The 16,751-nt window shown below is 34.6% G+C and overlaps 2 protein-coding genes across 10 annotated transcripts in view; one reads left to right on the top strand and one right to left on the bottom strand.

The window, feature by feature from the left end:
* LOC109618161 (uncharacterized) overlaps positions 1 to 10,426 on the top strand; it is a 451,180-nt gene extending 440,754 nt beyond the window's left edge. Inside the window, exons 12-13 of the mRNA XM_066087820.1 lie at positions 8,969 to 9,934; positions 10,359 to 10,426. Coding sequence (XP_065943892.1) covers positions 8,969 to 9,934; positions 10,359 to 10,426 — 1,034 coding nt within the window. The remainder of the gene's footprint in view (positions 1 to 8,968; positions 9,935 to 10,358) is intronic.
* The window catches only part of LOC117687479 (uncharacterized), a 307,604-nt gene that overhangs the window by 164,453 nt on the left and 126,400 nt on the right, over positions 1 to 16,751 (bottom strand). The window lies entirely within an intron of this gene.

Genomic DNA, 16,751 nt, shown 5'->3' with positions numbered 1-16,751 from the left:
ACTCTTTGTTTAGGCATGCCATACGTTGGAATATATGTTTGTACCTTTCAAATTTTAACTTTTGTTTATTTTTTGCCTAAATTTTCAAACAAATTTTCGTAAAGAATATTTCAGCAACTATTGATTGCATATTATATGCTTGAAAGTTTAACACATTCTTTGTCTTGGCATGCCACACGCTCGGATCTATTTTTGTACCAATTGTTGTAAAGAATTTCTCAGCAACTATTGATCGCATATGCTTGAAATTTTAACACATTCTTTGTTTAGGCATGCCATACATTTGGATCTCTATTTTTGTCATACGCTGGGATCTATTTTTGTACCAATCGGACTTCAACTTCCTTTCAAAGTTAACTTTGTTTATTTTGTATATTTACATCAGAGTGGGGGTATTACTAGTGGGCATTGGCTCACAGATATCTGAGTAATATCATGTTGGTGTTCATCATTAACTAAATCATTCATTAGTTTATTATGTTTCTTGTAGATGTTCCAATTTTACCTGACCAGGAGGGGAGAAAATAGAACACCTTCCTTAAAATCCTTACAGAGGAAGGCAGAAAACAGACATTGGCTACGTAGACCACTCACTGCAATGTGACGTCATTATCTTCAAGTACGCACTGACCCGAGTCACTCATGTCACCTATTACAATTGGTCTTTATCTGTCATCGTGTGGTGTGTGTCATACGTCTTTTCTTTACAATTTTACATTTTGAACTTCTTCTTGAAAACTACACGGCCAATTGTTACCATATTTGATGTGAAACATTGCTACAATAAAAAGAATGTAAATTGAATATAACTGGATTATCCGATGAGTGACCGATATCTGGACTTGTTTTAAATAACGCGCTATTATTTGAACCTGTGTTCAGTGTACTTGAACTATACAGTAATTACTTATTATTCTGTCTTATCATTTTTATTTCAAAGTATGTTATGTGTTTAGAATAGTAATTTGTCATTTTACATTGATATCAATTGTTTGAACCGAGTTTTCCAAAGGAGAAATCCAGTTATTGAAATGGTGAAAGGGGCACGCCGGCGGGCAGCTGCGAGAAGGGTACCCCTAATGTACTGCAGATCAATTGTACATATAAGAGATGTGCATAAAACTTTGATTTTTTGTTGTTGTATATTTATATAAAAAAATACCAGCTGTTGAACTTGGTCAATTTTACGCAGAATATTGCATATAGGGTACCCCCATTGTACGGATAACTCTTCATAACTCTTCATACAGTTTTTAAGATAGGTAGTTGTTTTCTTGTAGATCAATTGTACATATATCAGAGATGTGTATATAACTTGGATTTATATTTTGATTATTTATGTGTACATACACTCTACAGTAATTAGTTTTTATACTCCCTTACATGGCTTATCAATTATATCTTAGTATGAGTGTAGTAAATTCTCATCTGACAGTATGTGTTTAATTCTTTTGAATGCTTTTATAATACCCAGTAATTTAGTGATGGGAAACAGATGTTACTTAAAATTGGGGCTTATATCTGATGATTTGTTATTTTTCCTATTTGCAAAGAATACATTTTGTTTATTGATTAAACATCATATTCAAAGGGGAGTAACTCAAATTCGAGTTCTTCAATTACAAACTAATAAAGAGTTATTCCCCCTTTTGTAATATTTTTTAGATAGTTTCACCTAGAACTGGTTGTTGACCCCTGACATGTTTTTCTCTGAAAGTTAATTGAATATCAGTAAATATAATTATAAGATTTTAAAAAATGCCCTTAATAAGAGTATTATTGGTGGATTTAGCACATTTCTTTATATTGATCATGTAAATAGAAAACTCGTGTTTATGTAAATAGTTTTTGAATAATATTGTAACTAAGTTAAAGTGTACTGATTTTTTTCTTCAAAAATTTAATTTTTTCTTTGTATTTGCCCTTACCATGAAATACGTAATTCTTATATACAAATGATTGTTGGTGAGTTGTAGCAAGCTGTAGATAGAACTCAATAAATGTGATATTTATTCATAGTTTTGTACTTTTTCTTAGTAAGACAGTACTGTAATATTTGGTACAAAAAAGAAGAATATGATACAGTAAATTTATGTACAAGAACAAGACAATTATTCATTGGGGCGAACCAAATAACTGACAAACCAATCTGCTTTTGGATTCACTATAGTGAGATGTTACTAGAGACAAGTCAACAACAAATTACAAAATAAAATTTTCATCCAAGTACTCAAAGTAATTTCAAGAATTTCATTTTGACTGAAAGGTTTATTCTTGGTATAATTATAAAAACCGTTATTTTGATAACATATCTGTCCCAAGCTGAAGATTAATCCATAATTGTAACATGATCGTGCAATAAATGTTGTTATATAAACTTCACTATTATAGAAATAGTGCCTTTTTTTCTTCCGTCCATCTGAAGTTAATACCCAATGTTGTGAAACCTGAAGAATAGATAGGCGCCTAGTTATTGGTTGAGAGAACAGCATTTGTTCATCAGTTTATTAATAAAATCAGTGCTGTTTGTAAACAATGTGGCCGTATAGTGTTGACTTAGAAAAAAACAAGCCAGATCAAACTCTGGTCACCAGCGGGTATTTGAAGGTGTGGAATGTCACGTCGGCTTAACTGATGCACATTCTCCTGTTGATTTGAAATGCATGTGCTTAGAAATCTATTAACTGTCATGCATTTGTGGATTACAAGTATGGAAGATCTTAACTGAATTAAGGCCAGTCTTGTATTTCTGCCAAGTTGGTAAATAAACAAACTGAAAGAAAATGTAAACTAAATTCATATAAAATCGAAGTCTGGGAAGGAAGAGTTATCTTTCGTAGAATTTCAACACAAGTCTTCACAGGGAGCTAATAGAAATGTAAACACAAATTTTAGTGAAATTTGAGCTTGAATTTATTAGATACAAATATCGAAGCGTTGAAATTTCGTTGCTCTGGACGATGGTTTGATGCCTTTGGAGTGGATAACTTTCTTTAATATTGTTCATTTCGTTTCAAATTTGGAAGGCAATTAGATTTAGGTGTGAGAAACAATCCCATGAATTTTCGCCAAGTTCTACAGAGTTTAACTGGAGCTGGAATTTTTATTCAGAGGCGTAGTCTAAAACGCGGTCTGGAGTCAAATGGCAGGCAGAGTTTCAGACTTTCTTAAAAAATCTGATAAACGGTTAACACTTTGTTAGGAGTTCTTCAAGAAAAAATATTAAATTTCAAGTTCAAATGTCGAGGGTCAAGTTCATATAAGAATTTAATCCTTGTACAAAGGAAGGGGAAAATTAGGGGGGGGGGGGGCTAATTGTACACTGCAATTTGACAACTTCAGTTTGATTAATTAATAATTGTAAATTTAATCCAGCACTTATTAATATGAACAATTGTTGACATATAAGTGAATGCATGTGCAATATTTTTCAGCTATTAAAAATCGACCATAACTTTTACATCAACCGCTAAATAGTGAAAGTAGTATGTCAAAGATGTGTGAAAATCTCCATCTCAAAAGCGCTTGATCATGTTGATTCCGAATTCGTTTCTTGGACAGTAAATGTTTACCTTCAAATATTTTATGCTGATCAAATACAGAAAGGCCCATTGTTAGTGATCAGTGTATTTATAAAGTTGTTTCTGCTTCATTACAGTGTGACATGAAACTTATAGAAGTGACTGGGAATCAGAGACGACCGGGAATCGGAGACTTCACTGTATTAACTCATCTTCACTGTATTAGCTTGTCTTCAACATAGCATTTTTATGTGGTATTGATTTTGCTCAACATCAATCTAGTAAACCATTAAAAAAAAGACAATAGGTTTTGCAACTTGAACATGTATTGAGAAAATAACAGTATGATAGTTTGAGGTCTCTTTACAGGTTCCTTGTGTATCAATAAAGAGTGGACTGATGGAGCAAAGAAAGAGTTTATGTGGTATAGTATTCTTGTAATATCACTATGTTTGTGTAGCTATATAGTATTCATGTAATAGCACTATGTTTGTGTAGCTATATAGTATTCATGTAATATCACTATGTTTGTGTAGCTATATAGCATTCATGTAATATCACTATGTTTGTGTAGCTATATAGTATTCATGTAATAACACTATGTTTGTGTAGCTATATAGTATTCATGTAATATCACTATGTTTGTGTAGCTATATAGTATTCATGTAATAGCACTATGTTTGTGTAGCTATATAGTATTCATGTAATATCACTATGTTTGTGTAGCTATATAGCATTCATGTAATAGCACTATGTTTGTGTAGCTACACTTTGTATTTTAGGTCACCTGAGTCATTTCGGAGACCCATTGCTATCACAAGTTCGTTGTCGTGTGTCATTCATAGACATTATAGTACTCATCTTTTAAATGGATATGAAGGAAGTAGTCATTGTGTTAGTCCTGGGGTAAGATCTGTTGCCCGAAGGCCTAGGTCGAGGACTGCATCAATTTCTTACTAAGGAACTGACAATATAGCTATTGCCCCCATCCCCATTTGATGGTTGATCTGTAAACAAGAATAACATATCCTAGTGGTAATGTCAGGGCCGGGATATTTAATCATCTTCCTGGGGACATTCAAACAATCAGCCAGGATAAAGGGATAGCCAATCATATGTCATAAGCCAGTATTTAATATAAATGACCTCATATATGATTTGGAAAGTTCTCATTTTACATATATTTGATAATATTTGATAGTAAGGTGTAAAAATAGTGAAGAGAGAGAGAGAGAGAGAGAGAGAGAGAGAGAGAGAGAGAGAGAGAGAGAGAGAGAGAGAGAGAGAGAGAGAGAGAGAGAGAGAGAGTGTGCAAGAGAATGTTTAATGAAGAATGCCGGAGATAGTAAAAACAAGATTGCATGTTGCTCAGTGAACAAGAGAGAGAGGTAAAGTACAGATTTAAGAGAGAGAGAGAGTTCATGTGTGACAGAGCAAGAGTTCATTTACATGTTGGAAGAAAAGGGAATGAGAGAGGAAGAGAGAGAAAGAGAGTAAAAACAAAAGTGCATATTTAGCAGAGGAATGGAGATATAATGGTTGTGTAACACAGAGAAATAAAGTAAGGAGAGGCAAAGTAAATCTTAAACAGAGAAAGTTTGAGAGAGAGAGCGCAAACATAAAGAACACAAGTTGCTAAAAAAGTGAAAAAGAGAAAAAGCAAAAGTTCTGGTGAAGCAAAGAAGTAAAAGAGAGTAGCAAGAGTACACGATAAGCAGAGGAAGAAAGGGAGAAAGAAAGAAAGAGAGAGAGAGGACATGTAAGTAAGAAAAAGTGAAAGAGAGAAAGAAAGATAAAGAAGAGCAAGCTTGCATATTTAGCAGCAATAACCGAGTAAATAAATGTTTAAAAAAAGAAAGTGTGAGAGAGAGGGAGAGAGAGATAGTATGTACATACATCTCGTTGAGAGGGAAATACACCCCAAAAGCTGGTATACATGTTGGGAAGACTGGAATAAAGAGCACTTATATTTCCTTGGCAGAGAATGTCTGAAAATAGTAGATATGAGAGAGAGAGAGAGTGAGAGAGAGAGAGAGGGAGACTTTAATTAAGAATGTCAGAGATAGAGAGAGCAAAGAGAGCAAGAGTACATGTTCTCTAGAAAATTGAATGAAAAAGAGGAGAAAGTACATATTTTGGAGAGAGAGAGAGAGAGAAAGAGAGAGAGAGAGAAAGAGAGTGAGAGAGAAAGAAAGTGTGAGAAAAAGAGCAAGAGTACATGTTAAACAAATGATAGAAAGTAGAGAGAGAGAGAGAGAGAGCAAAGAGAGAACATACATCTGAATGAGAGAGAAATAGACACAGAAAGCTGGCATACATGTGAGAAAGACTGGAAGAAAGAGCACTTGTATTTCCTTGGCAGATAATGTCTGATAATAGTAAATATCTAAAAGAAAGAGAAAGAGAGAGAGAGAGAGAGAGAGAGAGAGAGAGAGAGATTAATGGAGAATGTCAGAGATTATGAGACAAAGAGAGAAAAAGTACATGTTGATCAGAAAACTGAAAGAGAAACAAAGAGAAAGTACATATTTTGGAGAGAGAGAAAGAGAGAGAGAGTGGTAGAGAAAGAAAGAGCAAGAGTACATGTTAAACAGGGAATGTTAGAGAGAGAGGGAGAGAGAGAGAGAGAATGAAGAAGGTCAGAGATAGTGAGACAAAGAGAGCAAGAGTACATGTTGCTCAGGAAAGGAAGGAGAATTAGAGACAGAAAGAGAGAAAAAGAAAGTTTATATTTTGTAAAGAGAGAGGGAGAGAGTGAGAGAAAGTTAGAAAGTGAATGTTAGACACAGAGAGAGAGAGAGAAAGAGGGAGAGAGAGAGACCATACTTAGCACTGAATGTATGAAGCAGATACAGAAAAAAGAGGGAGGGAGAAAGTCACCAATGTTTAGCAGAAAATGTCAAAAAGAAATTTTTCAAAGTTTTAACAAAGAAAATTATCTACTGGTCGAGTGTTTTTATTATCTGATGATAATAGACCATAATTTATCTATGAATGAAAAAATATTATTTTAAAATAAAGGCTGGTTTAAATTTATATATTTCCTACACACAAAATGATATTATATAAGGAATAAGGAATCGTTCTTTGAGTATTATGAGGTGATAATTTTGGTCGGGGCGTGATCAAATCCAATAAAGCCCTTCGTTGATCAAGCCCCGACCGAAATTATCACCTCATAATATTCAAAGAATGATTCCTTATTACTTATATTTATATAATTTTAAGCCATCGTACAATTAAATCTTTAATTATAAATAAGCAAACCCCGCCGGCGCCTCAATTTGGCGTCATTTGTGTTATGGGTTATATAGTACAAAACCGATACGTAGTGTTATCACAGACAAAGACGCTGGATGATGTAAATATATAATGATATTTTATAAATTAATTATATTATTAGATATTTTTGAGAGAATGTGGTTGACATAATTCTAAAACTTTTTATTTTGTGATTCAAAGATGTAGACATGGACACAGCAAGTTCCCCATATAGAGCACATAAGTGTTCTAAGTGACCGGGGGACACAGAGTACCATTGTGTATCGTGTCCATGTGATTTGTGTCCCCAGTGTAAAGAGAACCATGTAATAGATCTCCAAACAATAGACCATGATGTTGTGTCACACCGTGATAAAATCAACTACATCCCAACACAAGAGATCTGTGTGAGACATCCTAGCCATGTTTATATAAAGTACTGTGAAGCTTGTCAAGTTCCTGTGTGTGATTCTTGTTCCGAGGACCAATCGCACCGATTCAGAAGTTTTCTCTATGGCCAAGGACAACACGAAATTATGGATATACAAACAGCCTATAAAACAAAGCAACAACAACACAGAGGAACCATTCACACCATCAGAAGTGAGGCTCTCTTTTACAGACCTGTTCTCCTGCCACGAATCAAAACTGATTTCAAAACCTGTCACACAGAATTCTCCCGCTATCAATCAGAGATGTTAACAAAGGCCCAGACACTGAAGCATCTCATTAACAAAGTGAGAAAAGATTTCATGAAAAATGTGTTTTGTGACTTTGATTTCAAACACAGATGTTTAAAACAGATGATAGAAATGAGCAGACATATTGTCAGCCTTCAGGAATATGAACTCAGATATGTACAGCCAGTATTCACATTCAGTGCACTACAATTCCTCTCCTTCATAAAGACAGCCCTCCCCCAGATACATCTTACACTCCACACCAGCCAGCTCTCCATGACTGAGTCACTCAACAAGGAGGATGTGATGGAATCACTGAGTGCAATCCAAATCACAGAGAGAGGAAACCGACGCGTAGGAAACCAGTATCTGCTGAAACTGACGTCTGGTGCTGAGTTCCATCAATATCTCACACTGACAGGTGTTGATTGTTGTTTACACATTTCCTGTGTGACATCAGACCGGGTCTGGGTCAGTGATTCACACACAGTGAACAGTGAGAGTGAACTGATTTATATAGATAGGAATTATAACATCAACAAACTGTCAAATGATATGAAAACAACCACCACATTTATAGAGAGAACAGACTCTACATTGGAACCACGGTGTGTGTACTGGTCCCCGTCCCTTGGGGATCTACTGGTCGTGATGGATAACAATGATACAGAGACAGCTAAGGTAACCCGGTACAACCAGAGTGGACAACTCACACAAACCATACAGAATGACAACACAGGACGGGGACTGTATAGAAAACCTAACTATATAACAGAGAACAACAATGGGGATGTCGTGGTGTCTGACTATGACGATGAGTCTGGTGCTGTAGTGGTGACAGAGCGTGGAGGAAGACATCGTTTCTCCTACACAGGACCTCCATCAGGATCAGGACTACAGCCACGTGGAATCTGTACTGACGCGCTGTCACACATCCTGGTGTGTGATGGTAGAACCAAAACAGTACAGATGTTAGACAGTGACGGTCAGTTCCTGTCACATCTACTGATAAGACCATCAGGGATATTCTCACCGTGGGGCCTGAGTTATGATGTCAACACTCACCGTCTCTGGGTCGGATCAGGGGACAACAACACGGTGGTTATATACAGGTATATCACCAGACAGGGCGCTCTGACAGGTAAGTCTGAGTCATTATCATTGTAAATTATATAATATGTAGTCACAAGTCGGACATATATAGAATGTGATCTTTATCATTTGTCAATATAATATAAGTACATATTTATTTATAAACAATCAACATCACATACATATAAATACATTACATGTCTGTTATATAATTGACTCATCAGATATATGTATGTTTTTCAGTAATAAATGAATGAATTACCGTAATTAAATACATGTACATATGTTTATTATTAATTGATAATGATAACTGATTCATTGTGACAGACAAACATTGCTGTACCAATCATTATACAAGATGTGATGTTTGTAATCAATCAGTTCCATCTGACTGTTTGTGTCTGATGTTTGTAGATCTGAATCCAGCCACTGCTGATGTGATGGAGTCACTGAGTAAAATCCCAACCACAGGGACAGAAAAACCACAGCAAGGAAACCAGTGTCTGCTGAAACTGATGTCTCCCCCGAAGTTACTTCACTCTCTCACAGTGACAGGTGTTGGTGGTTGTTTTCACATTTCCTGTGTGAGATCAGACCGGGTCTGGGTCAGTGATGATGAAGACAATATCATCTTGACAGACACAACAGGTGTCCCTCTACATCGTGTGGAGCATTCAGATAGTGTTTATACATTGTCTAATGGATTACACACAGTGAACAGTGAGAGTGAACTGATTTATATAGGTAGTAATTATAACATTAACAAACTGTCAAAGGATATGAAAACAACCACCACATTTATAGAGAGAACAGACTTTACATGGAGACAACAGTGTGTGTACTGGTCCCCGTCCACTGGGGATCTACTGGTCGGGATGTGGAACAATAGGACAGGCACAGGCAACATGGGCAAGGTAACCCGGTACAACCAGAGTGGACAACTCACACAAACCATACAGAACGACAACACAGGACTGGGACTGTATAGTGATCCTAACTATATAACAGAGAACAACAATGGGGATGTCGTGGTGTCTGACTGTAACGTTTTTTCTGAGTTTGATGCTGTAGTGGTGACAGAGCGTGGAGGAAGACATCGTTTCTCCTACACAGGACATCCATCAGGATCAGGACTACAACCATGTGGAATCTGTACTGACGCGCTGTCACACATCCTGGTGTGTGACGGTGAAACCGACTCAGTACATATGTTAGACAGGGACGGTCAGTTCCTGTCACATCTACTGATAAGACCATCAGGGATATTCTCACCACGGAGCCTTAGTTATGATGTCAACACTCACTGTCTCTGGGTCGGATCACCGTCCAACAAGACGGTGGTTATATACAGGTATATCACCAGACAGGACGCTCTGACAGGTAGGTCTGAGTCATAATCATTCACATTAATTAGATATAGATAACTAAGACACACAGTCCGTGTTAATTATCAGTCAATAAGATACATGTAAGACATGTTTATCTGTGTGATTGTTTGTCAATATAAACAGCTCATTGTTACAGGGTTAGCTGTATCTATTTCATTAATTAGATGTACAGTCACATGTCATTGTATTTAGTTAATTAGAATAAATGGTCATTGTGATTAATATGATGAGGCATGTATTGGTAATAAGTAATTTTGGTACAAGTTAATTGAATTGGTTTAACTAAATAGATAAATATAAAAGCAAGTGTCAATGTAATCAGTTTAAACTTATAATTTGTAGATGTAGCTCTATCATTGCATAACCTGTATGATATTAAATAATTAACCGCTAATTAATGACTTGTTGACTTGTAGATGAAGACACACCCCGTCCTGATGGGGACGCCATGTCCAGCTCAACACCAGCCGTAGAATGGAGATAGCTGGGGTATTGACAGGTTGTAAATGTTTCTGTACAAATTTAGTCTGCTCTCAAAACCACACATGTTGTTTGTCACTTTGTTCAACATCTGCAGCTGAAATTGATCTGTGTATAATTCACATGGACTGTAATACTGACTCCTGTTTATTTCACACTTTGTGATCATCAAAACATGGCTGTCTGTCGCTGAGTGTGGAATGTTATACAAATTTCTCTTCACTAAAATGGATTATTGTAAACATAAAACATATACACATATGAAGTTTAATTAACTGACTATTAATGAAAAAAAAACGGAAAAAACACCTGAATGATTAAAAATTGTGATAGATCTTTATCAATTTGAACATTTATGGTTATCATACCCCCGCTCTAAAGGAGAGGGGGTATACTGTTTTACCCTTGTGTGTCTGTCTGTCCCTCATTCTGTCTGTAGCAAACATTTTTGTTATACTTTCATGTTAAATACTGAAATCTAATTGGCTAGGACGCAGTTCATAATCTGTTTTATTACCCTCAGCGTTAGCAACGCACTTAGCAACGGGTAACATTATATAAATAGTGCCTGTTTGGAATGGTAACTGTTGAATTTGATACCCCGAGACAACCATTGTCAACCGACGCGAAGCGGAGGTTGACAATGGTTGTCGAGGGATGTCAATTTCAACAGTTACCCTTCCATAACAGGCACTATTTATTTTATTATACTGAATGTCTTAATTTTAAAGAACATTTTACTGTTTTAAATAGAAATGAAGTGAATTTTACGGCGAACCGTACGCGCATAATTTATGCGCATGTAACAATTCGTTGTGTTACCTGTTCCCAAGTGTGTTGCTCACGCTGAGGGTAATAGAACGGATTACCAACAATCAGATTTCAGTATTTAACATGAAAGTATAATAATACAAATTGTTACATGCACGAAAACTATGCGTGTACGGTTCGCTGTAGAATTCACGTTATTCCTATTTAAAAGCAGTAAAAATTTCTCCATTGTATATAGTATACTACATTGTATATAGGATGCTCCATTGTATATAGGATACTCCATTGTATCTAGGATACTCTATTGTATCTAGGATACTCTATGGTATATAGGATACTCCATGGTATATAGGATACTCCATTATATATAGGATACTCCATGGTATATAGGATACTCCATGGTATATAGGATACTCCATTGTATATATAGGATACTCCATAGTATATAGGATACTCCATGGTATATAGGATACTCCATGGTATATAGGATACTCCAATGTATATATAGGATACTCCATTGTATATAGGATACTCCATTGTATATAGGGTACTCCATTGTATATATAGGATACTCCATTGTTATATGATACTCCATAAACCATTGTATATGTGTTACTCCATTGTATATAGGATAATCCATTGTATATAGGATACTACATTGTATATAGGATACTCTATTGTATCTAGGATACTCCATTTCTCTAGATAGGTAATTTTTATCAATTCAGGGTTGATAAATGGATTATGTTTAATGTGCACATAAAAGAAACCCCAGCTTGCTGTCACATTGATAGCTTTTTACTTGTCCTAGAATTGGTTAAGTATATTCTCATTTTACATGTTCTCTGTTTTACATATTTAGGTCGTTTGAATTTTCTTATAAAACCCAGGTGTAATTTAGTGCTTGGACATAGTTGTCACTTAAAATTTGGATTTATGTGTGATTTTTTATTTTTTTTTGACTATGCAAATAAGAAATCTTGTATATACGTTAACACCATATTCAAAGGGGAATAACTCGAATTTGAATTCTTCAATTAGAAACGAATAAAGAGTTATTCCCCTTTTTCACAATGTTTTTTAGATAAAGTTTCGCCTAAGAACCGTAATTTATGTTTTTGACCCCTGCCATGTTTTCTATGAAAGTTAATTGAATATCAGGAGAGTTTATTGAGAAACAGTTAATATTTGATTTTATAAATGTCTTAATCAATGTGGTTGGAGATTAAAGGGTGAGAAGGGTGATCCATATTCGACCATAAGTTTATAACCTAATATTATTTTTATGATTTATTTTGTGAAAATATACCTATATGTATATTAATGGTGGATTTTTTGCACATAGTAAACTGGGCTATATTGATCAAGGTATTTTGGACACGTAGTGTAGATGTGCATAATACCGTAAAAATTCAGGGTCCTAAATTTTCTGGGAATTTCGTCCGTTTAGAATTTAGAATGATGTGGTTCACATAGGAATAGATGTACATATTTTCAGGAAGTCTTTATCTGATGAAGTTATTCTCTTTATCAAATTAATGTGTATTTTATGTGTACCTTGCCATTTTATTATCCCCGAGTACCCAAACTCCGTCACCATAAGCAGACAACCTCCCGCGTTTCTCTGTAAATTATTTTTTGTGGTTTTTATCATTTGCAATCACTAAATATAATCTGAAACAATATAATTTTTAAAATTATTAACAAAAATATTTTTATTTTTATACAAATAAGCCCTCTGAATACGACGTTTATCACGCATGCTTATTGTATCTTATGAACCTAACTCCGTCACCCACATGCTCTATGATACGGCAGGGAATGAAGACACATTAACAATTTAGTTAAAACTCCATTTGTATCTAGGCCAGAATAAAAAATGGGTCCATGTAACAACAATCACAATGGCTTTTTCAGAATGTATGGATGCCGTTTGATTTATGTCCTTACATATTTCAAATATCTTAAATCATTAATTAATATATTACTTATTATATGATTTATTTATTACATTTTTAGAAATGTAGCATATTCTAAATAGCGATATACCGGATATATCTATACCCTATATAAGGCAAAAGTATCGGCATTAGCGATTTGACGTCATCATCAAGAGTAGTGCATGAAGGCTATTGCGGACTGAAAAAAATGTATTAATTACCTTAATCAAAAATGTATTACATGTGAAATGTTTCATCTTGACCTCTCAAAAAATGGCTGACCACCGTAAATGATCGAATGGGCCCGCATGCCAGAAATATTGATATTTTAGTGCACTCGTGAAAAAGTTTTAGCTGATTTCACACAATTAAAGGTGCATAAAATGAACAAGGTTTAATTCTGTTATTTTTTGACACATTTTTAAATTTAACCGTTACAAATTGTTGACATTTGATTAAAGATTTTTGACATGTAAAAAATGACGTCATAATCGTACTTGATTTCAAACGGCGAGGAGTTTCCCGAAAGTGAAGTTAGGGTAGTGACGGAGTTAGGGGGCTATGCGATATATGTAGCACTGTCAAACTATGGGGGGAGTGGGGTATGTGAGCCTGTTCACTTTTTCGTTCATTTTGTTTATACATGTGATTTACTGTAAAATATGTTTTTACTGGTATTATATCTACGGGTGAAATACATACTACGTATTACTATATAAAAATGATGTAGATAAAACTCAATAAACAGTGTATGGACTTTCTTCGTTTTGTCTTTTTACACTCAGACAGTACAGCTATATTTGGTAAAAAGTTAGAACATGATTTAATGAGGCGCACTTCATCTTTTAAAGTGAACCATTGTTTTTGGATCAACGCATTTGGACAATAGTGTAATTTTATGTACAAGAACATTTTAGTTATCGGAGGCGAACTTCATCTAGATGAGTGATCAAAGCGTACGGAAGTTCACATCTGTATTAACGTCATCATGCTCTCAATCGTAAAAAATAAACATGAGTTTTCTATCCAAGTATTATAAGATCTTTGAAGAATTTGGTAAATGGCTTCTAGCTTTAATTCTGGTTAATGTTAAAGAAATAATCTTACATTCCACATATCTTTAGCATGTAAAATGTTGTGGAAAGCTACCGCAGATACGCCATCATAACACGGAAAGGATATTCAAATGTTAAGAGATGAGTTAAATTATGACGTCACAAACGCTAACGCATTTAAATTGTGACGTCACAAGCGAAAATCAAACTCCACGCTTGATGCTGCTACATTGGCTCTTTTATAGCGAGCACAGCTCCCCGGCACACAGCGCCAGCAAGCAAAAATATCCCTAAGAAATAGTGCGCGCAGGAAAAAGAACGAACTTTACCTACTGGTTCATGAAGATTTTTTTGTCTACATCTCATATTGATCTCTAATGTTTTTCACTTGGTGCTATGCCAACAAATGGCTAACATTAAACTTGTAATTAACGATGCCTTCAAGTTTGAAGACACGTTTTGAGTAGTGCATAATCTTTGGTGGGACCCAGGAGAATTTTTTACATGCTTCCATTGTTCGTATTGAGTCGAGATACGTAATCAAGTGATAGATTAAAAGTGTGACGTCATATTGATCTCGGGCTAGATTTCCTGTGATAAAGGACAAGAGCGTACAAGGCCTGACAAATCCCCCGTACCCAGGATTTTGAAATGGAATATGAACATATAAAAAAATCTTTATATTTGAAATTTGAACATCAGTACATGTACATGTATAATATAGAAATGCATTCTCTGACAAATACATGATATACAATAAAAAATGCACTTGCTACTTATCTCCTTTGTTTTATTCGATGTTGTCTAAGCATTACATCATGATCATATATCAATGCTAGCGCTATTTTTATCCGACATTATGTGTACAGATTATGAACATTACGTAATTGTTGTCATTATAAAAACGGTATTAGATATTTTTTTCATAATAATCCAATAAAAAATCAAAGCATGTTATACTTAAAGGCAAATGAATTATAAAAAATAAAACGCCGTCTATAGGATTCGAACACCTTCTCCATGGAGAATAATGGACTACGAGCCTCCGCTTATCACAGTTGACACATTAGAGTACGTGTGAATGAATTAACTCCTTGACAATTTTTAATAAAGTAAAACGTTTTTGGTGAAAATCACCAATTTGACCCATTATGGGTCTAGACTCCACTTTAATAAATCAATAAAAAATCAATATAAACTAATTCTTTAGATAAAAGTACTTTTAGGATGGAGTCAGGACCCATTCATACCTACTTTTGCTATTAAGAACAGTGAGTGTTCAAGATTTAGGCAAAAAGCGATGTGCAGCTTAATTTGGAAACTTATGCCTGTCGTGTTTATAGAATGAAATCACCATATTGACTTCCGTCGTGAAATTTATAATAAAAACAATGCATACAAGTCAAAAATTAATATTCTAACTTGAATTGAAATTCTTTTGTCCTCATTGCTCCGAGTGGGGGATATACAACGCCTTGTATGCCCCTGTTCTTTAGAAGTGGATCAAACACAGTAACGCATGTTCTAAGGCTATTTCAGTATAAAATGCGATACCTGCCACATATGATGTGTGTTTATGTTGATTTTTAAAAAATTATTTTTAGTTTGAAGAGAGATTATTTAAGGACAAAATTATTCATCCTTTGAGTATTATTAGTTGATAATTTTGGTCGGGGCGTGGCCAAATCCAATAAAGCCCGATGGGCTTTATGATAGATTTGACAGCGCTCCGACAGAAATTATCACCTTATGATATTCAAAGAATGATTCCTTATTAATAATATTTATATTATTTTAAATTTGCACACTTTAAAACAACAATAATTAAAGCTACTATTTTCATTTTTCATAGCACATGCGATGTATTACTCTGCGACGCAGCCAATATATATATATATATATATATATATATATATATATATATATATATATATATATATATATATATATATATATATATATATATATATATATATATATATATATATTACACTTGTAAATGTTTTCTCTTATATAACACTGTTTGCGCAATCCGCTGTTATTTCTGCATATCATCATTATGGGTCAAGAGGTCAAAGTAGCGCATGAATAATCTAGGTCATTACTTTTTCTATGTGCTCAAACTAACCGACTTGTGCTGAAACACACCTATTAGATATCGTAATGAAAACATAATTTAGCCATAAAAAAATAAACGTATCTGTATTTTGTGATCCGAAGTTTTATTCATTCATTTTCTAAAAAATATAACATTAATTGCGGGAGATAGGCTAATTGATTCAGGTAAGGCCTGTAAACAGAATAATGTTTATGGATCGACATCGAAACGAGGTGTTCTTGATAATTACAATCGCAATTTGTCAAAGGAGTTAATTCAGTTAAATTTATTTCTGACTTTTTTATAGGCCTTGACCAAAATCGCAAACGCGATATCACAGACCTTTCGTGTTTAATAGTCCATTCCCGGATCACGGTCAAATTTAACTCCTTGTTCTTTTATTCTCAGTCCATTTTGTTCCGTAAAAGAACTTAGAAGTTAAAATAGCTTTCCTAAATAATGCGG

The sequence above is a fragment of the Magallana gigas genome, chromosome 1 (genome assembly GCF_963853765.1).
Source record: "Magallana gigas chromosome 1, xbMagGiga1.1, whole genome shotgun sequence".
NCBI lineage: Eukaryota > Metazoa > Mollusca > Bivalvia > Ostreida > Ostreidae > Magallana > Magallana gigas.
This window is presented reverse-complemented; position numbering and strand designations above follow the sequence as displayed.